Genomic DNA, 27,644 nt, shown 5'->3' on the forward strand with positions numbered 1-27,644 from the left:
GCGCTTCCTCTGACCTGGCCGGGCGGAAAGTCGGATCCCGAGGCTTCAGCTCGGAAAGCAGCTGAGCGACCATGGAGCTGTGCGGGCTGGGGCTGCCCCGGCCGCCCATGCTGCTGGCGCTGCTGTTGGCGACGCTGCTGGCGGCGATGTTGGCGCTGCTGACTCAGGTGGCGCTCGTGGTGCAGGTGGCGGAGGCGACTCGGGCCCCGGGCGTCTCGGCCGCGCGGGGGCCGGCGCTGTGGCCCCTGCCGCTCTCGGTGAAGATGACCCCGAACCTGCTGCATCTTGCCCCGGAGAACTTCTACATCAGCCACAGCCCCAATTCCACGGCGGGCCCCTCCTGCACCCTGCTGGAGGAAGCGTTTCGGCGGTGAGGGCTCCCGGCCGGGAAGTGTCCTGGGGGAGGGGAGGTGGACCACCCCGGGGCGCTCTGCAGACCCTCACCACCCCACTGCGCAGACGAGGAAACGGCCCCCGGAGCGGGCAGGCGATCTGCCCAGCGCCACACGGACTGAACCCACGCTCTTGCCCCCACCCTCCTACTGCTTCTTAAGGGACACCTTGGGTGCTCAGGAACCCTAGTTTGAGAGCAGGATACTAAGTGGAAGAGGGAGTTTGCTCTGAGGCCTTGTTGGGCAAATGACATGGATGGAGGGGACACCCGGTTCCCCAGCTCCAGAGCTGGGGAGGAAAGTGACAGCTCCTTATTTGAAGGACGTTCAAAGGGATAAGTTACCTGAAGGGCTTAGACAAGCTCTCTTGAGGGACCAGGAATTCCCCAAAGCTGACTGTCATTTATAGGCCAATTTCACCCTCTTGCCTCTCCTCAAATCTCCTGGTAATAACTCAAATGGCGGAAGTCCTCAGTTTCGAGCACTGCCTAAAACTCCCCTCTCACCTAAAATCTCTTCCACATAAAATGTGAGATGTTTGCATCTAACTACGTTTCTGCAGCCAGTGGTTAGACAGTATCCAACTTTGTTTCTCAACACCAATCATGTGCCTGCTCTCCCTGCTTCCTCTTTTACAGAGCCCTAGATAGCGCCTCTGTCTCCCTCACCCTTTGGCTGCGGACAGGGTGAAATTTGTCATGGGAGTCAGCCAATCACACAGTAGACAAGACAGTTTCCCCTGGGGAGATGTTTGAAGAAGCCACACACTGTCCCTTCAGTGTGAGACTTGTGTAGGTAGGACTGTCCTGAAGGCGTATCGTGCCCCGCAGAACTGTAATTTGGTGCTAACTGTACTGCCTCCTGGCATTCCCCAAGCCTGTCTCTGTGCCCAGTAGATACTATAGAGCTTAAGTGTGCTTGCAGGACACTGAACAGGTGGGGAGGAAGTGCAAAACTAACTGAATAACGTGTTCTGACCCCAGATAGGACAGGTGCCTAGGCTCAAGCTGAAGAGGCCGGAGATGTTGATGGCAGAGATGGTTCATTCTCTACAATCAGAAGGCTCACGGTTTCCTTCTGTTTTGTACAACTAAATGGGTATTATCAGTCCCTATTTTAGGCACACACACTAATGAGCCTTTGGTATCCAATCTGCTAAGGCCAGAGGGGGGTTAAGATGTAGAATCAAAGTGTTTGGTTGCATTGGGATATTCAGAAAGATTGCATGGAAAGTACACGAAGGTTGTCTCAGAAGATCACGACTAGGGTTGGAAATCTTTTAAAAACAAACACCTTTATTATGTTTGCCTTGGAGTTCAGCTTGTAGAATTGGATTTTCCTTCTGTGTCATACTGCTAAGTAAAACAAGGACTTGGTAATACGCTGAACTGACGATGACAAGAAAGCATAGGTGATGTAAGTTAACAATAGGTAAATAACCAGGACTTGAATCAGCTGAGATGATTTGAAGGCAAGGCTTGGCATTTCAAGGCAGGTGCGGGTGACTGCCTGAAGAGTTTGCCTAATTCATGGTCTCTGAGTGGAGCAGCCATTAATTATGCCTGGCGTTATTAGGAAGCAGGTCATAAAATGTATTAGCCCTTATGGCTAAGACGTGAAGGCATGCATGTGAGCATTCTAGGAGCTCAGCACGGGCGGTAGCTATCTCAGAGTAAAAGCACAGTGGAGTTAGAAAGATTTGGAAATATGGGGTGTTCAGAAAGTGTGACGTGGTCAGGAACACACAGCCGGGGCCCCAGATTGTTCAGAATCACATAGCCCCTGTCTCTGAAGAGCCCAAGTTGTATCACAAACCCTGCTTTGAAACAGTATGTTTTTTGCAGGCAGAGAGTTCAGCTGTTAGGTGCATAGCTGCTTCTTCAGCTTCTAGGACAGCGTCCATCACATGCTAGTCACTCATTTTAAAAAATAAACAAATAGCTTCACTCCTTCATTTCCTGGAAGGCTAAACTAACCCACATACCTTTGACATACTGCTTCACAGCCCTTTGAGTTTTCTGTTAGAATTTTACTACCTAGGGTTAAGGTTCTAAGCCAGTTTCCAACTCTGATCTCGAAGCTGTTGGCAGCTTTAATTTCCTTTTTTAAAAAATTTTAAGTATGGAAAAAATATAAAATTTACCATCTTAACCTTTTGTAAGTATGTATTTCAGTGATCTTAATTTCCTTTTTAATCTGTCAAGGTTTTCTGTCAACACCTTCATCCATTCCATTCTCTCATTGGTTAACTTCCATACACTCCCAAACATGTCACAATTTTCCAACCTCCTCTTCTGCGAAAAAGCGTAAGATGTTCTTACACATAAGTAGCATATATAACCTTCTGGCTTGCCAAAATCTGTAAAATATTTAAACAATTGTCCTGAAGCTTATCTGATCTTTTTTATTTAGTGCCTTTACATTTTTATTTAATATTCTGATTTTTGGATACCAAAAACAATTGCTCTGAAGCCTATCTGATCTTTTTTATTTAATATTCCCTGGTTTTTGGATACCAACAAAAGGTACTTTTTTTTTTTTTTTTTTTTTTTTTGGAGACAGAGTCTCACTCTGTCACCCAGGCTGGAGTGCAGTGGTGTGATCTCGGCTCACTGCAACCTCTGCCTCCCAGGTTCAAGTGATTCTCCTGCCTAAGCCTCCCAAGTAGCTGGGATTACAGGTGCCTGCCACCATACCCGCTGATTTTTTTGTATTTTTAGTAGAGATGGGGTTTCACTGAGTTGGCCAGGCTGGTCTTGAACTCCTGACCTCATGATCCTCCCACCTTGGCCTCCCAAAGTGCTGGGATTACAGGCGTGAGCCACCACGCCTCACCAACAAAAAGTTAATTTTAAAGGCTCTGGTGAGAATTCTGGACCTTCTTTTGGGGGTTTATATATAAGCTAGGATACTTTTGCAGGAAGGTAACAGGAACCCTGACTCAATCTGGCTTAAACAATAAGAAAACTTATTTCACACATTAGGATGTCCAAAAGTAGGAATGTATTTAGGTCAAGTTGACTAAGTGACTCAACAGTGTTACCAGGGATCCATATTCTTTCCATCTCTGCTCTGTCCACTTTAGTGTAGCAGCAACTGGTCCAGCTCTCACAGAGAAACAAAGTTTTCTTGTGATTTGCTCGGAAGAACTCCCCCTAACCCCCACATCCTATCACTGGGCAGAATTGGTTTTTCATTCCCAAGAGTGATGGATTACCATGATGGTTTCATTATTGGTTATTAACAGGGGCTTCATATGTCACTTCGGAGTGTGGGGAAGCTTTTGAAATTCCCATGCCTGAATCCCATTCTCATAGATTCTGATTTGGAAGGCGTGGACATTAGCATTTTCGAAAAACTTCCCAAGTGATTCTAATGTACAACTTGGGGTGAGAATCTCTAGTTGGACTTATAATGGGCAGCGTGGATTTGAGGCGTTAACTGCAATGTTACTAGCACATCCATTTTTAAAATTTGGCTAAAATCCTTTTAAAATGTGTTTACATTTATTTCTCAAACAGATATCATAGCTATATTTTTGGTTTCTACAAGTGGGATCATGAACCTGCTAAATCCCAGGCTACAGCCCAGCTTCAGCAACTTCTTGTCTCAATCACCCTGCAGTCAGAGTGTGACGCTTTCCCCAACATATCTTCAGATGAGTCTTGTAAGTACCTCTGCAATGTGAGTGTATTATAGCCCAGGTGCTCACTGACGGACTTCAGTGCCAAAAACTGGCTCCATGTTAGGAACCACTGTGAGTTCTCAACCAGTGAGTTTATGATTCCTATTTTAAAAATAACCTTTAAAGTCTGATTATAAAAGTAGTACATAGCCTTTGTGGAAAATTTGTAAGTACAGTAAGTGCAGAAGAAGAAGAAATAAATCACTCATAGTCCCAGCAGACAGAATTAATCACTGTCATTTTAGGTGTATTTTTTTTTTTTCCCAGAGTAAAACATATAAACATTTTACATAGACATAAATACAAACATGATAAGCATTGAGATGAAAATGGCAGTAATTCTGTACATGTGCTTCTTGTATTTTTGTTATATTTTTGTATCATGCTTTTTTGCAAAATACATTATAAACATGAATTTCACTAGTTTTCTGTGACATCATTTTCAATGGCTGAATAATGTTCTGTCACTGTATGGATAAGCTGAATTGGCTAATCTCTTTTGAACATCTAGGTAATTTCTTAACTTTTGTCTTTGAAAACATCTGTTTGTATCCATGATCTCTATTTATAATCTATAATTTTACAAAAGATAATGCAGAGCTTGGGGGAGAGGGTGGGTACAGCAGTTTCATTTGATTGACAATATAATCGACATTTAGCTGTATGATTTTGTCCTTGTTGTTACCTAAAACATTATTCTCTAGGGCTTTTCCCAAATTGTTTTAGAACAAACAAGTGGACGTGCCTTTTCTATAGGGTATACTGCCTGAGAATAATGTGGAATTGCACCAAGGCATCAAAGAAGAGCAGTATAAGGACATGTGTAATATAAGATTCGTGCAAGAGACAGCAGACAGGGGAACTGAGTGTAAAGATAGAGGCCGGGCGCTGTAGCTCACACCTGTAATCCCAGCACTTTGGGAGGCCGAGGTGAGTGGATCACTTGAGGCCAGGAGTTCAAGACCAGCCTGGCCAATATGGTGAACCGCATCTCTACTAAAAAATACAAAAAGTCAAAGGTGTTGGTGCACACCTGTAATCCCAGCTACTCGGGAGGCTGAGGCAGGAGAATCACTTGAACCCAGGAGGCAGAGGTTGCAGTGAGCCGAGATCATGCCGCTGTACTCCAGCCTGGGGGACAAAGTGAGACTGTCTCAAAAAAAAAAAAAAAAAAAAAGATAGGATGCCACAAATTTAGAGCAAAGAGCAACTCCGTTACCCCCAGACTGCCTCACAGTTAAGTACATGTCTTCATCCTGCTGGTTTAGATGAGATTTCTCAATAATACATCTCTTTGAAAAACAGCTTGCTTTCTCTTCAATTCTGTAGCTCTTCTTAGAAAAGAAATAGGAAAATTCACCAACGTCAGGTATCATTTCAGTTGATACTCAGCACTGACACCACATGAAGTAGGATTTGCAACCTGAATTGAGATGAAAATGGTCATTACATTGCCAAGGAATCTTTGCTGTCCTTTGGCAATACAGATAACAGATTGTAAATTCCACAAAATGAAGTTTCGAGACTGGAGAGTCATAGCTTATCTTTCAGTCAGTTCTACAAACCCTCTTTATTCTGAAAGGGAAGTTTCTTGAGACAAGGTGATTGTGAAATTTTTGGCTGAAGAATAAACTAGTTTTTAGTCTTTAAACTAGTGATGATGATGATAAAAGTAACATTCTTATGAATGGAAATAAGATATCAAACATCCAGAGTGGGAGGACATGTTGGAGGAGGTGACAATGTTAAAGCACCACTATTTATTAAAAATAAAAATATGCATGCCCTGAGAAGTGGACTAGTTTTTACTGCAGATAAATGGACACATAAATCAAGGATGTTTGATTCTGTTTCCCTGTAATGTGAAGAATTGTCAACAAAACTCAATATCCATCAATAGAGGAATGGCTGAATGCATCTTGTCAATCTTTACTCAATAGTATGATCACAACAGTTAAGAATAAAGAAGCAGTATTACAGAGAACACACATGGAGAACTGCCAAGTTAAACTGCTGAGCTGAACAAAGGAAGCTGTATAATTATGTGTAGGGGTGGACCCCATTTATATATCAACACACACGTAAAGCAATACTATTCTCCTTCCATGTATATCTATGTCAAGCCTAAGAAAGGCCCGATAAGTATTTCCTCTGAGGAAGGTAGAAGGAGTTGGGTATCTCAAAGGAGATTTTAGCCTTATCTATAATGTATTGTTTTTAAACAGAATATATAGATACGTTATTTGTATATTCACCCTCCAAAACAAATGTATTTATGGTGCAAAAAGATACAGAATGGGCTAACTGAAAAGTCAGTGATATCATTCCTTTCACACTTCAGGGAAGTAATCATTGTTAACACTAATAACTTGGTTGTGAAGTAAAAATGGAAATTCTGTAGCTATGTGTTCATATATTTAGAAAACCAAATTTCTAATTGTTATATGTATTTTCCACTGAGTTGAATTAGTCCTTTTTAATATCAGCCAGTTGTCAGCTATTAGAAAATAATTGGTATTAAGTATATGTAATATATTAATGTTTTTGAGGTGACTGTCTATTTCTGGAAGATCTCAAAACTAGAATGTGGCAAAAAAAAAAGTTTTTAAACAGTGACCAATGGAGCAGTGAGCTCTAGGTAGCTGATTAAGAATTTGATACAGGTGGGGTGAAGTGGCTAACACCTGTAATCCCAATACTTTGGGAGGCTGGGGCCAGTAGATGGCTTGAGCCCAGGAGTTCAAGACCAGCCTGGCAACATGGCAAAACCTCGTCTCTACAAGAAAAAAGAAAAATTAGGCATGGTGACACATGCCTACAGTCCCAGCTACTTGGGAGGTCGAGGCTGCAGTGAACCGTGATCATGCCACTCCACACCTGCCTGGGCAGCACAGTGAGACTGTCTCAACAACAACCCAAGAATTTGCTATAGATGTAGAGGAAACATAATTAGACTATGCTCATAAATAGCAATATAGTTCTTAGCCTGGCACTGGCTGACTCATCTAATGGAATGTGGTTATCTAATGGAAAAGGCTATCTTGTCAGAAGACTGTCACCTGAGATGCTCGCACTATTGATAGAGCACTTTTGCCTACCTGCAGCTAACTATTCTGTGAGCATCTGAATGGTGGTGGTGGTAGAAGGTGATAAACCAGCATAGAGGACACAGTATTAAATCATTAACCTCCAGCCCTTAAGCATCTTTGCTGTGGCAAAGTCCACAGCTGTTACACCCTTTAGCTTTCAATCTCTTTACCATCCGTGGGTTTACTATGTCTGGTTGATTCCACTCCAGACCTCTCTAAAAGACTAAGTGACTATTGGACCAACCTTAGAATGTGTTTCAAAGATTGAAAGATTAGCCTCTCACCAGAAGCAGCTAACTGGAGTCCCATTCTGGATGATGTGAACTTTTAATTGAGTGGGACAAAGCTAAACTAAGCTAAAGGGATTTGGAGAGTAAGTCTTAAGGCAGGTTTGGATGATACTGAGGGAAGGTGGGTGCAGGGCAAGTAGAAAATTCTGAAGGCAAAAGAGTGGAGATAACTCTCTGGCCTCAAAGGGAAGAGATTTGAGTGACACCTAGGACGTTACCAAGGATTAGTAGGAACTGAGGAATTTTTGCATTTTCAACTAAACTCTTAGCTTAACTAAGACCCTACTCTGTTGAGAAGTTGGAGAGACTAACTCTCTTGGGAAGATGAAGAAACATGGAGATGACACCCAAATTCCGGTCTTGAGTGACTCAAGTGACTGGATGGTGGTGCTGTGACTCACTGAAATGAGGAACAGAGAAGACCAGCAGGTTGAGGTGTGCGGAGGAGGGAGGGAAGAGTTCTGTTGCGGCATGTGGAGCTGAAGGAATCCACAGGACATCCAAATGGAGATGTACAGGAGGCAGTTAGAGAAACAGGTCATGTGCTTGGGAGAAAATAATAGTCCAGAAATATCAGTGACATGTTTAGGAAACTTATTGTGTGTCATTGAGGGATTAACAAAAGTATGTGTGTGATTTTAAATCCCCAATACAGATACTCTACTTGTGAAAGAACCAGTGGCTGTCCTTAAGGCCAACAGAGTTTGGGGAGCATTACGAGGTAAGTTCCGTGCAGTTTCACCGTTACTTTCCAGTAAAGGAAAATTTTCAGTTGGTGCTTTGTGAGATCAAGCAGAGCAAACCTTTGCTGCCTTGGATCCTTTACAGAATGCTTGGTTATGTAGTTCCAAAATTATTTCCATTGAACATATACTTCGTAAAGCATGGGAGAGGTTGGCACAGTGGCTCACACCACTTTGAGTCAGCACTTTGAGAGGCTGAGGTGGGTGATGATTGCCTGAGCTCAGGAGTCTGAGACCAGCTTGGGCAACATGGCGCAACCGCATCACTACAAAATACACAAATTAGCCGGGCATAGTGGTGTGGACCTGTAGTCCCAGCTACTCTGAACGCTGAGGTGGGAGGATTGCTTGAGCCCAGGACGTTGAGGCTGCAGTGAGCCTAGATCACACCACTGCATTCCAGCCTGGGCAACAGAGCAAGACCCCTGTCTCAAAAAAATACAAGTAAATAAATATAGCATGGGAGAAAAGTCATTTGACCTCTCAAAAACTATTTGAAGGTTATTACATTCCTACAGTGCTGTAATTCACTGATGCTCTTGGGACTGTAATGTTTATAGCACTACACATGGCCCCAACCTGTTCTGATGAGGGAATTTTGTTTCAGCTATCGCTTCTGTTGACTTCAGAAGCAAGCATCTCTCTTCCCTAATTTCAAATTCCTGTGGATTTAGAAGCATAACTAAATTTGTATAAGGAGCAGTATAAAAAGGCAAATGTGCTATTGAGTTGGTTAGAGGCAGTGGGCAGGGAGTAACTTGAAAAGCTTTTCCTGAGAATTTCAGGGTCTGAACTTCAAAGTTTGACATCAGGACATTTGCTGTTCAAAAGTTTCTTTTACCTTTCTAGGCAGATAAGATACTGTACTGACTTCCAAATAGAGTTTTTAGAAAGGGAATTTTAAAAAATATGAACTAACCAAATTTATAGTCATTAAAATAAAGGCTTGGGGCCGTAGTCATTCACACCTGTAATCCCACCACTTTGGGAGGTCCAGGCAGGCAGATCACTTGAGGTCAGGAGTTCGAGACCAGACTAGAGATGGTGAAACCCCATCTCTACTAAAAATACAAAAAAAAATTAGCCCAGCATAGTGGCGCGTGACTGTAATCCCAACCATGTGGGAGGGTGAGGCAGGAGAATTGCTTGAACCAGGGAGAGGGAGCTTGCAGTGAGCTGAGCTGGCACCACTGCATTCCAGCCTGGGCGACAGAGCGAGACTCCGTCTCAAAAAAAAAACAAAATAAATAAACATTTGGAATTTGACTCAGAGTGTTACCTAAAATAATCATTGTTATGCTATATATTTTTATACCATAAGATTATAATTTTATTCAAAATAGAATATGAAAATATCTAGAGATTTACCACAAATGTAATTTTATTTATGTATAATGTTAGTGATTTTAAGTTTTTTAAGTTTTTTTTAGTCCGATCTGCCTGTCTTGTCTGCGTCTGCTAAGGAGAAGAGACACTTACTGATGTTTGTTCTGATCCATACCAAAATAAAGAACTCTAGCAAGGCTGGGCACGGTGGCTCACGCCTCTAGTCCCAACAGTTTTGGAGGCCGAGGTGGGTGGATCACTTGAGGTCAGGAGTTGGAGACCAGCCTAGTGAACACAGTGAAACCCCATCTCTACTAAAAATACAAAAATTAGCCAGGCGTGATGGTGCATGCTTGTAGTCCTAGCTACGTAGGAGGCTGGGGCAGGAGAAGTACTTGAACCCGGGAGGCGGAGGTTGCAATAAGCTGAGATCACGCCGCTGCACTCTGTCCTGGGTGACAGAGTGAGACTGCATCTCAAAAAAAAAACCAAAACAACAACAACAAAAAACCAGTCTTGCGAGTATGCAGTGGCTAGATTTCTAGTCCAAGAAGTCCGTATTTTCTGTTTACCATCAGACTTTCAGAGTAGTGTACTCTAAACTGATCATTATTGAATGTAGTGTCACTTAACAGAAATTTTCAAAGTTATTCTTCCCAGCATGAACCTGTACTTGACGAGGTTGGGGAGAGAGGAAGGCATAGGAAAGATGACTGTACTGTTCTTAGGATATAAATTCCCTGGCTATATAGCTGTCAGCTAGAATGAGGAATCTGAATCAAGTCAAGGCCATTTAGAAGAATTAGCCTGTCAACTGGTATATTCAGGGAATAATCCACTTGAGTAAAAAATGTTCAGAAGTTAGTCTTTGCAGCTATAAGTAAAACGCTGTATATTGTAAATTGGCCTTTATTTATAGTTTCATCGTTTTTCCAGCCATTTTTCCCTGTTACATTTAGGTACCTTCTAAAAGTGACTATATTTGATTATAAAAATTCTCTCATAATGCTATAAATTTATTAAGAAACTGGTATTTTATTAAATTACTATTCTTCTTTTGTGTATATTGAAACAAACCCCAGGGTATGGGTACAATGAAGTAAAGCACTTTTATTAGATGAGTAGAGAAGTGCAATGGATTTTTTTTTTTTAATTTGGCTTTGATTTTAGAAATTATGGTAGAGGCTGTAGGTGTAGGTATAACAATATATTTTAGAGGATACAGGTATAACACTATATTTAATTATATTTGCCTTACCTGGTTATGAGTCTGGTTGAATAATATAGCTTTTATCATCTCAATTTGTTTATAAATTAATGCAATAAATTTTACTTTCCTCAGGTTTAGAGACCTTTAGCCAGTTAGTTTATCAAGATTCTTGTGGGACTGTAAGTATGATTATTATGTTACTAAAAATTGTTAAACAAATTACTAATAGAAAAAAATGTAACCTGTTTAGCTGTTGTTTCCTGAAGGTTTCTTTCCCCCAGATATTTATCTTAACTGGTAAATGTAAATTTCATACTTTTTATTGTTCTAAATTAATATTTTATGAAATGCTTGTATAAGTAGCTGTAGTCTTCACTGAGTTCAAGACAACAGAAAATTCTCAAACTAAACCAAAATTTTGTTTTGTCTTATAGTTCACCATCAATGAATCCACCATTATTGATTCTCCAAGGTTTCCTCACAGAGGAATTTTGATTGATACATCCAGACACTATCTGCCAGTTAAGACTATTCTTAAAACTCTGGTAAGTAAGTACTTCATTCTAATCCATCGTCTATTCTGAAGGTGTCTCCTTTGTGTTGTAACTTTACGTTGGTTACTATTGGTAGGTTGGAACGGGGGAATTTGTATAAGCACCGGACATTCTTTCCTCAGTCCCTAGTGTATTTCCTCAGCTGTGATGTGGAGGTCCCCTTGAGAGTCACCCTCCTGTTTTCAGTGCGAGAGCCATGTATAACATGTATTTAGCCAAGACTGTAAAGAGAAAGTTTAAACACTGCCCATTGGCCCTTTACATATACTCCTTTTTGTCAAATCATGTGTCTAGACTTTTGGTTAGGAATACATGGCCACCCAGGTGCGGTGGCTCACACTTGTAATCCCAGCACTTTGGGAGGCCGAGGCAGGTGGATCACCTGAGGTCAGGAGTTCAAGACCAGCCTGGCCAACGTGGCAAAACCCCGTCTCTACTAAAAATACAAAAATTAGGCGTAGTAGTGTGTGCCTGTAATCCCAGCTACAAGGGAGGCTGAGACAGGAGAATTGCTTGAACCCTCCCAGGGTGGAGGCTGCAGTGAGCCGAGATCGCACCACTGCGCTCCAGCCTGAGCAACAGAGCAAGACTCCATCTCAAAAAAAAAAAAAAGAAAGAAAACATGGCCACCATACTTCTAGTTAGTGCCCTTTAAATTTTGTGACCTCCTCTTACTTTTTTTGTAAGTGGCATTAGAAAGGAGTCCAGGTGCTGCTTTATACCTAGGGAACTATTCCAAAGGAATACGGAACCTCCAGGGTGGTATGGGTTAGGAAGAAGGTTGACAATAACTCTTTTCTCCTATGGGCTTTTTTTTATTGGTTAATCCCCACCATCACCTGCCAATTTGTAGGGGTGGGGAGGTTTCCTCCCATGTTTTTTTGCACCTTCACCTGATCATTTATGATGACACTATGCTATATGCTATTTTAAAATTGTTATTTTTTTTTAGTTGAAGTCCCAGTCTCTCGTCAGGTTGGAGGGCAGTGGTGCGATCTTGGCTCACCGCAACCTCCGCCTCCCAGATTCAAGCAATTCTCCTGCCTCGGCCTCCCAAGTAGTTAAGATTACCGGTGTGTTGCCACCACACCCCGCTAATTTTTGTGTTTTCAGTAGAGATGGGGTTTCACCATGTTGGCCAGGATGGTCTCGATCTCTTGACCTTGTGATCCGCCTGCCTCACCCTCCCAAAGTGCTGGGATTACAGGCATGAGCCACCACGCCCGGCCTAAAAATTATTTTTACATTCACATTATACTCTGCAATTTTTCTCCAAAAGACACTCTTGTCACTTTTAAGAAATAAATGCTTAGTGTAAAAAGTTTAAACAATATAAATATGCAAAAATAGGCAGGCATCCCATAATTTCATTTGCCAAAAAAACATACATTTTTATGTCCTACTTATCTCATTTTAGACTTAAAAAATGAATATATTAGGCAGGGTGCAGTGGCTCACGCCTGTAATCTCAGCACTTTGGGAGGTGGAGGCAGGAGGATCATTTGAGGTCAGGAGTTCGAGACCAGCCTGACCACCATGGTGAAACCTGTCTCTACTAAAAATACAAAAAATTAGCCAGGCGTGGTGGTGCACACCTGTAATTCCAGCTACTTGGGAGGCTGAGGCACAAAAATCACTTGAACCTGGGAGAGGGAGGTTGGAGTGAGCCAAGATTACACCACTGCACTCCAGCCTGGGTGACCGAACGAGACTCCATCTCAAAACAAACAAAATGAATATATTAACATATACAATGTGACTTTTTAAAAAACTTAAATTAGACCATACTTTTGCTACCCCTCACACCTCCCCCCCCTTTTTTTTTGTGAGACGGAGTCTTGCTCTGTTACCCAGGCTGAAGTGCAGTGGCACAATCTTGGCTCACTGCAACCTCCGCCTCCCGAGTTCAAGTGATTCTCTTACCTCTGCCTCCCAAGTAGCTGGGATTACAGGCGCCCGCCACCACACCTGGCTAATTTTTGTGTTTTTAGTAGAGATGGGATTTCATCATGTTGGTCAGGCTGATCTTGAACTCCTGACTTCAAGTGATCTGCCTGCCTTGGCCTTGCAAAGTGATGGGATTACAGATGTGAGCCACCGCACCTGGCCTTTGCCACCCTTTTAACAGTTGAATATTTCACTTTTTTTTAACTAGTCTCATGCTGATGGACATCTAAGTTAATTTATTATCAGTGCTACTGCAGAGTTTTTACACATACATATTTGTACACTTGTCAAGATTATTTCTTGAGGATAAATTCTTAGAAGTGGATTTCCAGGCTTAAGATGTATATATTTTAATTTTTGGTACATTTTAACTTTTGGTATATACTGTCAGGCTGCCTTCTAGACAGGTCGGTCATAGCCACGTATGCTTGGCCAACAGTGTGGTACATCTTTGCCACGTTTGTTGCTGATCTAATGATAAAATATATCTCCTTGTTTTAATGTGCACTTCCTTGCTTTTTAGTGAATATAAGCCTTTTTTTTTTTTTTTTTACATATTAGTTATTTGTATATTTTATATTATAAACTGTAAGTTTCTTTTTCTTTTTTCTTTTTTTTTTTTTTTTTTTTTTTTTTGAGACAGTCTTGCTCTGTGACCCAGACTGGAGTGCAGTGGCCCGATCTTGGCTCACTGTAATCTGCCTCCTGGGTTCAAATGATTCTCGAACCTTAGCCTCCTGAGTAACTGGGATTACAGGCATGCACCACCACCGGCCAATTTTTTGTATTTTTAGTAGAGACAGGGTTTCGCCATGTTGCCCAGGCTGGTCTCAAACTCCTGAGCTCAGGCAGTCTGCCCACCTTGGCCTCTCGAAGTGCTAGGATTACAGGCATGAGCCACTGTCCCCAGCTGTATGTTTGTTTTCTATGTTTACTTTGTCATCTTTGAAGATAAGATTCAGTTATGCCTTTTTGGCAGGAATAAAGCAGAAAGGATGCTGTGTTCTTCTCAGTGCATATCAGGTGACACCATGTCTTATTTATTTCATATCTGGTATTGTTCACTTATAACTTGACTAAGATGTCATCTGCCAGGTTTTTCCACTGTGATGTCAATTAAAAGCGTTTCATACTTAACAAGTAATTAAGTATCTTGTGGGAAGAGATCTTGAGACCATGTAAAATCCCATTCTTCAGCCAGCATTCACTCACTAGTTTTAGCATCCACAGATAGTTCTTGCCTAAATCAGTTATTACTAAGGTAGCTACCCAGTGGTGATGTTTCTAATTCCATCATTCCTTCTATCATTTATTACTTGGCATTTAAGTGTAAGGTAGAGCAATCCCTTCTCTTTTATTTAATTATTCATTATTTTTATCAGTGTTGACTCATGGGTTACTATGTTATTCAGGATTGTAATCTGTTACTTTCCCTGTTTTTTGTTTGTTTGTTTGTTTGTTTTTTGTTTTTCTGAGATGGAGTTTTGCTCTTGTTGCCCAGGCTAGAGTGCAATGGCGCGGGCTCAGCTCACTGCAACCTCTGCCTCCCAGGTTCAAGTGATTCTCCTCTCTCAGCCTCCTGAGTAGCTGGGGTTACAGGCATCCACCACCACGCCCCGCTAATTTTTGTATTTGTAGTAGAGACGGGGTTTCACCATGTTGGCCAGGCTGGTCTCGAGCTTCTGACTTCAGGTGATCCACCTGCCTTGGCCCCCCAAAGTGCTGGAATTACGGGCGTGAGCCACCGTGCCCGGCCACTTTCCCTGTTTAATAGTCAAATTATCTCAGCTTTGGTCACTGGAAGTCCTTCAAGTTGCCTCTTATATCCCTTGCAGGTTCCCTTTAATCTTGGAGCACTTTCTTTCTTTTTGGCACATGATGTTCCAGGCCTGTCTTCCCTGTCCCAGTCTTTTCTGTGTCCTCAGACTTTTCTTCAGGGAACCCTTTTAGTGGTGAACAACATTTTGAAACCAGTATCTAGGCTCTAGGTGTGCTCATTGCTACTAGGGTGTCACTGTAGACCCTCTGAGCAGAGACAGCTAGAAAACGTGTGTACCTATGTATGTATACATTTATATGAACATACACACATCTTTCCCAATTTTTTATCTGTTTATATCAGGAGTTGGCAAACTGTAACCCAAAGGTCAAATCCAGTTCACTATCTATTTTCACAAACATGGGGTTTTGGTCTCGCTGTCACCCCCAGGCTGGAGTGCAGAGGTATGAGCTCAGCTTACTGCAGTCTCAACCTCCCAGGCTCAAGCAATCCTCCCACCTCAGCCTCCAGAATGGGTGGGACTACGGGCATGTGTCACGATGCCTGCCTAATTTCTTAAAAATGTTTTAGTAGAGATGAGGTCTCACTATGTCATGCAGGCTGGTCTCAAACTCCTGGGTCCAAGCAATCTTCCTGCCTCAGCCTCCCAAAGTACTGGGATTACAGGTGTGAGCCACCATGTCTGGCCTCACAAATAAAGTTTACAGGAATATAGCCACATACATTTGTTTACATATTGTCTCACTCTACAATTGCAGAATGGAGTAGGTGTAACAAACTCTCTGGCTTGCAAAGCCAAAATATTTACTGTCTAGCCCTTTATGTAAAATGTTTGCCAACCCCTAGTCTATGTTAAAAACCATGAGTTTGTATTAATAAGCTCAATTCCAATTAACACCTCTATTTCTAGCACCCTTCTCTGAGAGTGAAGATCCTCCTTTAATCCTCAATATATTTATCTGCACAATCCCCTTTTATGTAAAAGATTTCCTAACTCCATCAGCCAAATCCCTTCAGCCTTGATGAAGAGGGAGTCTTTAAGTTTTGATGATCTTGTTGGACAAATCTTCTCCCTTATTATTTTTCATCTTTTAAAAGTAGTGTTTATGTTTTATATAAATATTATATTGGTTATTCCTCTAGAGTATACATAAAATTAATAACTCAATTCACCCAAAAATTTCTCTGGGAGAATTGTATTGAGTTTGCAATGAAATTCTTGGTTGGGACTCCAATTTCAGAACTGTGGGAATTATAAGTCCTGGTACGTAAATGAATGCCCCATTTTCCCTTTGCTCTATTCCCAAACACAGTGGCAGCCAAGAACCATTTTGCATTCTTGGCAGTCCCCTACATACTTGGAATTTATAAGCTTGCTCTCCTCCCATAGAGCAAAGTTACAACTCACAGTCTAGAATAAATACATCTCCAGAGGCTTTTTGTATACTGACGTGTCATGTGAAGTATGTATGATGAAGAATTTCTATTTCTTCTCATTCTTTCTTCGCTGAAAAATAAATTTTAGCCAAATCCCAGCACTTTGGATGGCTTGAGCCCAGGAGTTCCAGACCAGCCTGGGCAACATGGCAAAACCCTGTTTCTACAAAATATACAAAAATTACCTGGGCATGGTGGTGGGCGCCTGTAGTCCCAGCTACTCAAGAGGCTGAAGTGGGAGGATCACTTGAGACTGGGAGGTCAAGGCTGCAGTGAGCCAAGATCGTGCCACTGTACTCCAGCCTGGATAACAGAGTGAGACCCTGTCTCAAAAAAAAAAAAAAAAAATTATTTTTAAAGGAAGCAGACATATTGGAAGCAATTCCAAATGTAGATAGGTAATATGGATTGTATATGATACCTGCAGTATATAATTTTTAAATATGTTTGCTTGCAGGATGCCATGGCTTTTAATAAGTTTAATGTTCTTCACTGGCACATAGTCGATGACCAGTCTTTCCCATATCAGAGCATCGCGTTTCCTGAGTTAAGCAATAAAGTGAGTAAATTATATTGTACTCTGTCTACAAAAACGCTGGGTATAGTTTCATTACAAGTTTGTAACTTAAATGTTTGTTCTTATGGATAGAATCAAAGTGTAAAAATCAGATGTTTATGGTTTTTAATTTTTTTTTGGGTGTGACTTAGCATTTTACATCCATAAAACTTTTTTGTTACTGTTATAACTGTTACTGTAATTGTTATTGTGAATATAAACAATCTCTGGGGAAGTATAAATCGAAATTTAACACCTTAAGGTAGAAGCCCTGAATAATTCTCAAATTCCATATGGTTAAGATAATATGTTTATCAAGTTGTCCAACAGTGTATTTGTTTTAAACATAATTGTTTGGAAATCCATAAATGACTGTTTTTCTCTGAGAAACTACATGAAGTAGGGAATTTTAGAGGTGAGAGTGTTTTCTTAGAAAATAATGGTAGTCTCAGTTAACAGTGTTCAAATTGACTGTATTACGGACCAGTGGAGCTGGGAGGGACCCTCAGTGTCCCCTAGTTTAATATCCCTGTAATACAAAGAAGGTACCTGACATTCAGAGAAGTGATGTGCCTTGTCTAAAGTTGTGGTTAGGATGGGACAGAGCCAGGACTCTAAATTCTGTCCTCCAGGCATAATTCCAAAACGTTCTCCAGTGTTATGTATGTAGACTAAAATACTAACAGCACTTACATTTTTGTTTCCTTTTGTTTTACTTTTTATTATGGCAAATTTCAAACATATACAGATATAGAATAGTTTAATGAATTCCCATGTTCTGATCACACAGGTTCAAACATGAATACATGGTCAATCTTGTATCACTTAAACTCCTGCAGACAAGCCCTGCCCCATCCTGTTGTTTTGAATAAAATCCATCATCATATCTCACTGTCAAAAGGCCCGTTCTTTAAGAAAAAATAGCCATAATACATGATTGCAGCTAAAAAATTAACAGTAATCTAGACAGCCAATCAGTGTTCACATTTCTCCAAGTGTCTTTTCCTCTTATTTAAAAAATTATTTTAAAAAATTTGCAGTGGGATACAAATAAGCTCCATAATTGTGGTGAGTTAATATGTCTAGTAATTCTCTTTTGATCTATGGGTCCCCTCTTCCCACCTTTTTCTCCTGTAATTTGTTGTTGAAGAAACTGAGTCGTGTGTCCTACAGTTTCCCACAGTCTGGGTTTTGCTGATAGCACCCCATAGTGTCAATTAACATGTCCCTGTGTTTACTATAAACTGGTAGTTAAATCTAGTCTTGATAGAAATTTGATATGCGGTGCTGGGAGACAAGACTACTTTTCTGCCATTGAGCACTTATAGCCCATAGTTTGAGAAATGTGCTAAGGAACAGCTTTGATAGAACTTTAGTTACAATATTGAGTTCTAATTTTTCAAGTGACCTATAAAGGGACTGAGGTAATCATTAAAAACCAAGTCACTTATTACAGAGTCTATATGGGAATTTTTCAAGCTGATAGTAATTCAAGCTGATAGTCCTTTGCAGGACAATAGCTATGCTTTGTAATAAGGTGTACATTTTGACTCTAAAATTGACAAGAGCAGTGTTTTCAGAAGTCTCACTTTGGAGACATTTGTTTTGTTGTATGCCTACATGGAAGTTGAAACAGCATGATAGTAGACACTCTTGAAACAGGAGGCACTGATGGAGACAGATATTTCTACCAGTAAATCTGGGATTAGCTCAAAGTATACTGAGAATTTATTGCTAAAATATGGTAAACAAATGATTTGACAAAAGCCCCAAAACGGCTATCATCCTTTGAGTATGTGTGACTTAGTAGAAATTTTCTTTCTGAAATTTCCTACTCCTGAAACTATGGCCCTATATTATTTTTAAATGAGTCCTCTAATATCACATTAAACTAATATGTGAAAAAATTCGCTGTCAGATATCAAATGCAAGCACAATTGTTATAGTGAAAAAATTCATAGTGACAAAATTCGCTGTCAGATATCAAATGCAAGCACAATTTTTAATTTCCAGGATCAAATCTACATTGTACATTTTAACTTGAATAAATATGACTTTTACAGGGAAGCTATTCTTTGTCTCATGTTTATACACCAAATGATGTCCGCATGGTGATTGAATATGCCAGATTACGAGGAATTCGAGTCCTGCCAGAATTTGATACCCCTGGGCATACACTATCTTGGGGAAAAGGTAAGGAGTTGTGTTTTATTTTATCTTATTTTTTATTTTTTGAGATGGAGTCTTGCTCTGTCACCCAGGCTGGAGTGCAGTGGTACAATCTTGGCTCACTGCAACCTCCACCTCCCAGGATCAAGCAATTTTCCTGCCTCAGCCTCCTGAGTACCTGGACTACAGGCATGCGCCACCATGCCCAGCTAATTTTTGTTTTTGTTTTGTTTTTTGAGACGGAGTCTCGCTCCGTTGCCCACGCTGGAGTGCAGTGGCGTGATCTTGGCTCACCGCAACCTCTGCCTCCCAGGTTCAAGCGATTCTCCTGCCTCAGCCTCCTGAGTAGCTGGGACTACAGGCGCCCGCCACCACGCTAATTTTTTGTATTTTTAGTAGAGACCATTTTAGCCAGGATGGTCTTGATCTCCTGACTTCATGATCGGCTCGCCTCGGCCTAGCAAAGTGTTGGGATTATAGGCGTAAGCCACTGCGCCTGGCCAGGAGTTGTATTTTATAAGTTGCAAAAGTAAATATTTGAGGTACTGCATTTATTTTATGACCTAGTGTTTGCTCATTTTGTTCTTAATTGTGATTGGTCTATCAGTAACGCTATTGACAGATACAATTCAGTAACTACTATGTGTCTACTGTGAGCAAATCATTGTGATTAGGTATGGCCTAAAGTATAAAAAAGGGAATAAAAGAAAACAAAAAGTGATTACAAAAGGTAGAACATAAGTGAATTCAAGAAATGGTTTCATAGATGAGGTGACACTTAAAATGCTTTTGAGTGATCACAGAATATATTCACGTTTCTGGTAGAGGAAATGGCATAAGGAAAGGCGTGCAAAAAGTGTAAGATATGCTTGACAGGTATGTAGCTGGAGTAGAGTGTAGCAGAGTAGGAGGCATTATAGGGTGATGATTAGAACTTTGGCTTTGGAGCCAGACAGCTTGGGTTTGAATCTTGCTTCTGCCATTATAAACTAGGTGACGTTGGGCAAGTTACAATATCTCATCTTCAGTTTCTCCATCTCTAAAATGAGAATTAGTAGTAGCTATCATGTAATTTTTTTGATAATTAAATAATGTAAAGCACATAGCACAGTACCAACATTTATAATTGCTCAATATTATTAGAGTAGACATGGGGAATAGTGAGAGGTAAATCTGGAAGAGTACATTAGAGGGTCTTTGGTGAGGAATGTGAACTTCATCAGGACACACTGGAAACCAGTGAACATTTCTGAGCAGAGGAGTAACATGATGGAAACCACACTTTTGGAAAACCTTTGGGAAAGTGACAGATTGGAGTTCTGGACCAGGAGGGTGATAGTGGGAATGGAAAATAATGGACAGAACTGAGAGACATTCTGGAACTATCCATGGAACTTGGCAACTGATGCACTCCAGGAGAGAGAAGAGGTATATACTCTAGGATGATGATGGTACCCTTGCTAGAATACGAAAATCAGAAGCTAGAGAAAGGGAGCTTAGGGACTGCAGATGTTGTGTTTTGTTAGCTTGTATTTGAAGTACAGTTAGGATTTCCAGTTGTATCCAGCATGGAATTTGAAATATGAATTGAAGCTCAAGAAGAAGCGTTGAGGCAAACTGAAGATTTAGGAGTTAACATTTGACATAGATAAAATCTCAGATATAATGGGAAACAAAGAGGCAAAGAGAACAGGATTCAGGAAACATTTCCTTCTTATTTGGAAGAAATTACTAGCTCTTAGTAAACATGCTCATCTTTTGTGTATATAATCTTGTAGCTTCAATAAAATGACATAATAAAATCATGTGGAAAACCAGATCTTTATAATGAGTTCACTTCTTTTAAAAAGAATCTTAATAATAATTTCTTCTAGGTCAGAAAGACCTCCTGACTCCGTGTTACAGTAGACAAAACAAGTTGGACTCTTTTGGACCTATAAACCCTACTCTGAATACAACATACAGCTTCCTTACTACATTTTTCAAAGAAATTAGTGAGGTGTTTCCAGATCAATTCATTCATTTGGGAGGAGATGAAGTGGAATTTAAATGTTGGTAAGATGATTCCTTACAACCTCTTTAAAAAAAAAAAAAAAAAAGAGGCCGGGTGCGGTGGCTCACGCCTGTAATCCCAGCACTTTGGGAGGCCGAGGTGGGAGGATCATGAGGTCAGGAGTTCAAGACCAGCCTGGCCAACACAGTGAAACCCAGTCTCTACTAAAAATACAAAAATTAGCTGGGCTTGGTGGCAGGTACCTGTAATCCCAGCTACTCAGGAGGCTGAGGCAGGAGAATATCTCGAACCCGGGAGGAAGATATTGCAGTGAGGTGAGATCATGCCACTATACTCCAGACTGGGTGACAGAATGAGACTCCATCTCAAAAAAAAAAAAAAAAGAATAAAAAACCTGTTGCATTGAAGTAGCTGTAGAGGGCTCCACACCGTAAGGAAGACTTAAGAGTAACATGCCTGCTTGTAAGGGTTTAAATTGGGCAACATGACTCCTGAGATGGTAGATTTTTGTAGAATGTACATTTGGGTGGTATGGCAAAGTAAAGCTTAAGGAAAAACAAGATGCAGAAGAAAATGGAGATTCAAAAAAAGACTACTGTGAAATGAGAACAACTTTAGTGAAAGAGGGCAATCGATGATTAAATAGGAAAGATTTTTCAAATAAAAATTCTCTCTGCAAATAGCTTTAAATGGAGGAGAAAGGTGGTAAGGTAAAGAAAGCCATTTTTACAGGAAGTCAGCTTCTTGAAAAAACTGTTTGCAATGGATAATTAACTTGTAATTAAGTTTTTAGGCTTCTTTTTACTACCTACAAACTTTAATAGTTTTAAGTCTGCACAACTGATATTAAGGATATATACTGCTTTAAATAATAAAGTGAGCATATCAAACTTCTAATGAAATTTTAATCACTTTTTGCTGTAGGGAATCAAATCCAAAAATTCAAGATTTCATGAAGCAAAAGGGCTTTGGCAAAGATTTTAAAAAACTAGAATCTTTCTACATTCAAAAGTAAGTTGTTTGAAAGCCTATTTCTGTTTTTATTAATGCTTTTTGTAAAAGTTTATTTAGTAATGTGCTTTATTTTTACATTTTCTCTACATCCTTTGCCTAAGTGTAGATGTGAAAAATCACTAAAGCAGTACCTACTGCTTGTTTTAAATAAGTAACATGGTGACTCCAAGTATTTTCCAATACCTGTTGAAATATAGGAAGGCAGTCATCTGTTCTAAAAATTCAGCTTGGGCTGGGCATGGTGACTCACGCCTGTAATCCCAGCACTTTGGGGGGCCAAGGCAGGCAGATCACTGGAGGCCAGGAGTGTGAGACCAGCCTGGCCAACATGGTGAAACCCCATCTCTACTAAAAATACAAAAATCAGCCAGGCGTGGTGGTGGGTGCCTGTAATCCCAGCTACTTGGGAGGTTGAGAGAGAATCTCCTGGGAGGCGGAGGTTGCAGTGAGCCAAGATCACACCACTGCACTCTATACTCCAGCCTGGGCAACAGAGTGAGACTCTGTTTCAATCAATCAATCAATCAATAAAACTCAGCTTGAAGCCCTGGCTACCCTGTGAAGTCTTCACTACCATCCAGCCCCTGGAATTCATTCCATTTTGTCAATTCCAGGAGCATTTATTTTACTATATAGCTGTGCTACCCAGTATAGTAGCCATAGCCACAGGTGTCTGTCCATATGTAAATTAATTAAAATTAATGAAAGTTAAAAATTCAGCTACTCAGTTGCATTAGCCACATGTCAAGTGTTCAGTAGCCAGCTGAGGCTAGTGACTGCCATACTGAGAAGTGCATATATATACATTTCCATCCCAGGAAGTTTTACTAGACCATGCTGCTCTCTACAGGGATTGGCAAACTTTTTCTGTAAAGGGCCAGAGAGTAAAGATTTTAGGCTTCATGGGCCACGTACAATTTTCTTTTAACTTAAAAAAAAAAACAAAACTCAAATTTTAAAACTTAAAAAAAAAATGCTTTACAAATATAAAAACCATTCTTAGCCCATAAGACATACAAAAACAGCCTGCAAGCTGTAGTTGCCAACCCTTATGCCGTACCATTTATTTGGCAAGCCCAGGTTCCAGCCTTTGCCTATTCAGCTTTTTGTGTGATGCATTTAAATTTTATTTATCTGCAAAGCACCTGGCATTGTCTAAATATCTGTAAATATTTGTGGACTGATTGTCAGCAACTTTTACATGTAATTTATGTGATATGACAGGCTAGATCATGGTCCCTATCATTTTAAGACAACCATAAAATTTTAAGAGATTGCTGCTTATACAATTTCCTGAGTTGCCTACCAACTCAATTTGAGGCCACTTCTTAGGGGTATGTTTAACTCATTCATTCAGCAAATAATTACTAAACCCCCAAACTACGTTAGGTTCTATATCATGTGCTAAAAAGGGGGAACTACTTGTGACACTTCCCAACTTTAGCTGCTTCTGCTATAAAGCTGTATTATACAGAAAGGCACCTCTCAAAATGCAAGAAATCCTTGATAGAAAAATACATGTTTTAAACATATTGTTAAGCTTGTGATCTAAAATAACTATAATTTTTTTGTAATACTAGGGTTTTGGATATTATTGCAACCATAAACAAGGGATCCATTGTCTGGCAGGAGGTTTTTGATGATAAAGTGAAGGTGAGCATTGTGAAGACTGCATCTGATCAATGTAAGAGAATTATTTTTCTTGGGGCAACTGGGAATTTGCAAGTCTAACTACTAGTATTACCTTTCCAGTGTGGTTATAACGTGACCACTTTGGACCTCATAGTTCCAAGGTAAGTTTGGTAGAAATGAGACTAAAATGCAAGTCTCAGCCTTAGTTAACTGAACCTAAGTGGTATCCATATATAAGCAAAAGTTAAATATCCAAACTTAAGGTTGATGAAACTTTTCATTTTAAGTCCCTAAAATGAATATCACATGGCACTAACTCTGAAGGGGAAAAAGGAAGTGCAGATTTTTTTTTAAGGATCTTAGAAAATTATGTTCCTAGTAATAATGCCTTAAACTTTCAATTTCAACTACTATGTTCTACGCCTAATAATATGTATTGCAATTTGTAACGTTAATAGCTTGCGCCGGGCACAATAGTTGAAGTATGGAAAGACAACGCGTATCCTGAGGAACTCAGCAAAGTCACAGCATCTGGCTTCCCCGTAATCCTTTCTGCTCCTTGGTACTTAGATTTGATTAGTTATGGACAAGATTGGAGGAAATACTATAAAGTGGAACCTCTTGATTTTGGTGGTAAGTGAAGCAGTTGGTCCAAGTGTTGTGAGTTACTGTGAAGCTGATGGTAAGTGAAACAACCATTGTTACCTTTATGAGTTTTCTTCCCTAACCTCCCACCCCAGAAATCCTTACCTAGATATCACCTACCACCTACCTATCTTTTATGTTTGATCCTTGATTTTATGTACTTTTTTTTAAGCTCAGTATCATTTTAAACTCTCAAGAAACCATATAGTTGCCTAAATTCAAGAACTTCGAAAGTCTTATAAATCCCCCTAGATTTTATCTCCATTTTCAATGATGACTCCTCACTCTCTACATTCTAAAGCTATTTGATTGCATTAACCTTATATGCCCTCTTCTGAACTGCTTCTCCAATGTAAGACACCTAACCAAAGCTACAGTTTTAGTTCAGTGGATTTCAGGCTGTGTTTTAGGATTCTGAGGAGTAGAATCCTTGGTGGATGGGACATCTGAAGGGTGGAGCTTCAGGCTTTCAGATCCCCTTCCTAAAGAACACTCTACTTTGTCCAATTTTGTACATCAACCTTTAGTACAAAATCCTTGAAAAAGGATTTTGGTATTTAAAAACGTTTCAGAACCATAGGTCTTATTAATTGGTAATTTTATATGCAATGAATTTTATGAGGATCAAAAAGTGTTAATTACTGATTTTTAAAAAGCATTAAGTGGCTGGGTGCAGTGGCTTACGCCTGTAATCCCAGCACTTTGGGAGGCTGAGGCAGGTGGATCATGAGGCCAGGAGTTCAAGACCAGCCTGGCCAAGATGGTGAAACTCCATCTCTACTAAAATTACAAAAATTAGCCGGGCGTTGGGGTGGGTACGTGTAATCCCTGCTACTCGGGAAGCGGAGGCAGAGAATTGCTTGAACCCAGGAGGTTGCAGTGAGCCAAGATTGCGCCACCACACTCCAGCCTGGGTGACCAAGCGAGACTCCATCTCAAAAAAAAAAAAAAAAAAAAAATTAAGTATTCAATTTTTGTTTTAAATGCCAAGAGGTAGAAATTAAAGGCAGGAATGGTCACAGTCCACTAAAAAACTAGTATTCCAACTTATGTTCCCTGGCACACTACTAAATAGATAACCAGGGATTTGAAAAATGGTTTCCGGTGTCCAGATAAGTTTGCATACAACCAAAATAAAACTGTTTAATACTGGCCCACTACGTTAATCTATGGGGCTAACACACACTGTGAACCATGGGTCAGGGCTGGGAATAAAGTTTGCAACCATTATTTTTTGGGAGGGGGAAGAGGGGCCACCTTTTTTGTGCCACAACCATTAACATCTCCCAAGGTCTTGCTGACCACAGGAGAGAAATGTTGCCCTAGGATAAAGACAGAGGAAGCAAATCTTGATGAAGAAATTAATATTGCCTCTGTGCACAAGCTTTGAGCTTCTGAACTTATATCAATTCAGTGATTTTAATTTAGGTACTCGGGAACAGAAACAACTTTTCATTGGTGGAGAAGCTTGTCTATGGGGAGAATATGTGGATGCAACTAACCTCACTCCGAGATTATGGTATGGGATTTACATGATAACATTTGAGTTAAGAATTAAGGTGCCTTAGCTTTCCTTCTCCATCTAAACACAAAAGTACTAAACATAAACTGCTTGGGGGGATGTGTGGTTTAAATTTTAGGCCTCGGGCAAGTGCTGTTGGTGAGAGACTCTGGAGCTCTAAAGATGTCAGAGATATGGATGGCGCCTATGACAGACTGACAAGGCACCGCTGCAGGATGGTCGAGTAAGAAATATTTGTTTCTCAAGCTAGGATACTATTAAGTCCAGTGTGATTTTTAGCCTTCCTATTCAGTGTTAGCTAGTTTCTTTTGCTATAAATAGAAATGTGTGTTACCTAAGAAATAATAATTAGAAGAAACCAGGAATTATTTTTTTGTAGGTAATAATACCTGTAAAGAAGATAGACTTACAACTGTTTTATAGATACAAAAAATTTTGGTGTAACTTCGAACTCCATCTTGAGTTGCTTTAATTTTCTTCCCTTATTTTCAGTAATGCTGTGATTTAGTGATTCTAATGTAAATTTCTAAGATGACATAAACGATACCCAAAATATCTTTATTCATGTTATCTATCTACAGACGTGGAATAGCTGCACAACCTCTTTATGCTGGATATTGTAACCATGAGAACGTGTAAAAATGAAAGGGAAAAAAGCACAGCAATCTGTACTACAGTCAACTTTATTTTGAAATCATGTAAATCAACAAGATATTAAGACTTTTTTGAATAAAATATTTTTATTGATTGGACCTTTGACCCTCTTATTTCTTATTACATATAGAGGCCTGGCATCTTTCTTGAGATAAGCTTAAAGACACAAAAGAAACACAACTTCGTGATAGCACTCTTCCGAAGAGTTGAGTGTTTGCTACTAATAGTAATAACTTCATAGATGAACAGCATGATTCAGGTACAGTGGCTTTAAACATCAAAGCATATTTCTCATTAAATTAAAACGGGTGGCTCCAGCGCCACTATCAAAGCTTAAGTTATATCTTTTATCTAGTTCTCTGAATGTACTGAAACAGTACTTTATTTGTGCAATAAAAATTGTTCTTACTGAAAATGAAGTAGCTAGGTGCTCCTGAATTTCTCTCAAAAACTAAAACATTTAGGTCAAACCACTTCTCCGGTTGAGCAGTGTATTTTGATCTTGAGAATTCATGGCTTGATAAGTAGATAGTTCTAAGGCAAAAGTAGCTGAGCCTGATGTTAGCGTTCGAAGCACAGTTGAATAACCCTAAGCAAAATAATTTAGGTCATTTATATTATCAAATTTAAGCCTCAGGTTTCTCTTCCTGCTGATTATCTTTTGACTATTAGGGAAAAGTGATGTTGCCACTTATGTGGCTTAGCCATATCACTTCCTTCAAACAGATCATTTAACTTTTTTCAGGGTAAGTTAGATATAAAAATATCGAGGACAGAAAGCAGAGTAGTGCAAGTATGCTACAGATGTATTCATTAGATGGCTGTGCCCTTCCTACTACTCTGCTGGCAACCCAGGTGCCTGTCCTGGAGCAGAAGAGGCTGATAGGGGAGAAGAATGATAACTTGCCTTAAAACTGACAATGGTAGAAGTAAGATAAATGCTTGGCAGGGAAAAAATGATCATGTAGACTGGCACCACATTTTG

At 40.1% G+C, this 27,644-nt stretch overlaps 2 protein-coding genes and 1 long non-coding RNA gene across 10 annotated transcripts in view; 1 reads left to right on the forward strand and 2 right to left on the reverse strand.

The window, feature by feature from the left end:
- On the forward strand, positions 1 to 26,757 carry HEXB (hexosaminidase subunit beta). The gene is made up of 14 exons (XM_045393860.2): positions 1 to 370; positions 3,914 to 4,059; positions 8,112 to 8,177; positions 10,868 to 10,914; positions 11,170 to 11,280; positions 16,911 to 17,012; positions 19,073 to 19,202; positions 21,053 to 21,233; positions 22,117 to 22,203; positions 23,787 to 23,859; positions 24,297 to 24,471; positions 25,912 to 26,002; positions 26,124 to 26,228; positions 26,587 to 26,757. Exons 1-14 carry the CDS (start codon positions 72 to 74, stop codon positions 26,642 to 26,644), a joined length of 1,671 nt encoding a protein of 556 aa, XP_045249795.2. The 5' UTR covers positions 1 to 71; the 3' UTR covers positions 26,645 to 26,757.
- On the reverse strand, positions 4,304 to 16,995 carry LOC123573982 (uncharacterized). Its single transcript, XR_006698748.3, has 3 exons — positions 16,875 to 16,995; positions 16,639 to 16,776; positions 4,304 to 5,500 (listed from the first exon to the last, which is right to left on the reverse strand). It is a non-coding gene; the product is annotated as an uncharacterized lncRNA (long non-coding RNA).
- The window catches only part of GFM2 (GTP dependent ribosome recycling factor mitochondrial 2), a 48,468-nt gene continuing 47,496 nt past the window's right edge, over positions 26,673 to 27,644 (reverse strand). For all 8 annotated transcript variants that reach the window (XR_012413736.1, XR_012413735.1, XR_012413734.1 and 5 more), the window contains one exon: positions 26,673 to 27,248. Coding sequence is in view for 4 of the 8 variants with exons in the window: in XM_005557160.5 (XP_005557217.2) it covers positions 27,120 to 27,248 (129 nt within the window). In the remaining 4 variants the exon portion in view is untranslated. The remainder of the gene's footprint in view (positions 27,249 to 27,644) is intronic.

The sequence above is a fragment of the Macaca fascicularis genome, chromosome 6 (assembly GCF_037993035.2).
Source record: "Macaca fascicularis isolate 582-1 chromosome 6, T2T-MFA8v1.1".
Taxonomy (NCBI): domain Eukaryota; kingdom Metazoa; phylum Chordata; class Mammalia; order Primates; family Cercopithecidae; genus Macaca; species Macaca fascicularis.

Bases quoted from the DNA above. Each gene is read 5' to 3' on its own strand.
- HEXB (XM_045393860.2), top strand. From the start codon at position 72: ATGGAGCTGTGCGGGCTGGGGCTGCCCCGGCCGCCCATGCTGCTGGCG. The intron at 24,472-25,911 runs GTAAGTGAAGCA...ATTTTAATTTAG, and splicing joins GGAACCTCTTGATTTTGGTG to GTACTCGGGAACAGAAACAA. The intron at 26,229-26,586 runs GTAAGAAATATT...ATCTATCTACAG, and splicing joins CACCGCTGCAGGATGGTCGA to ACGTGGAATAGCTGCACAAC.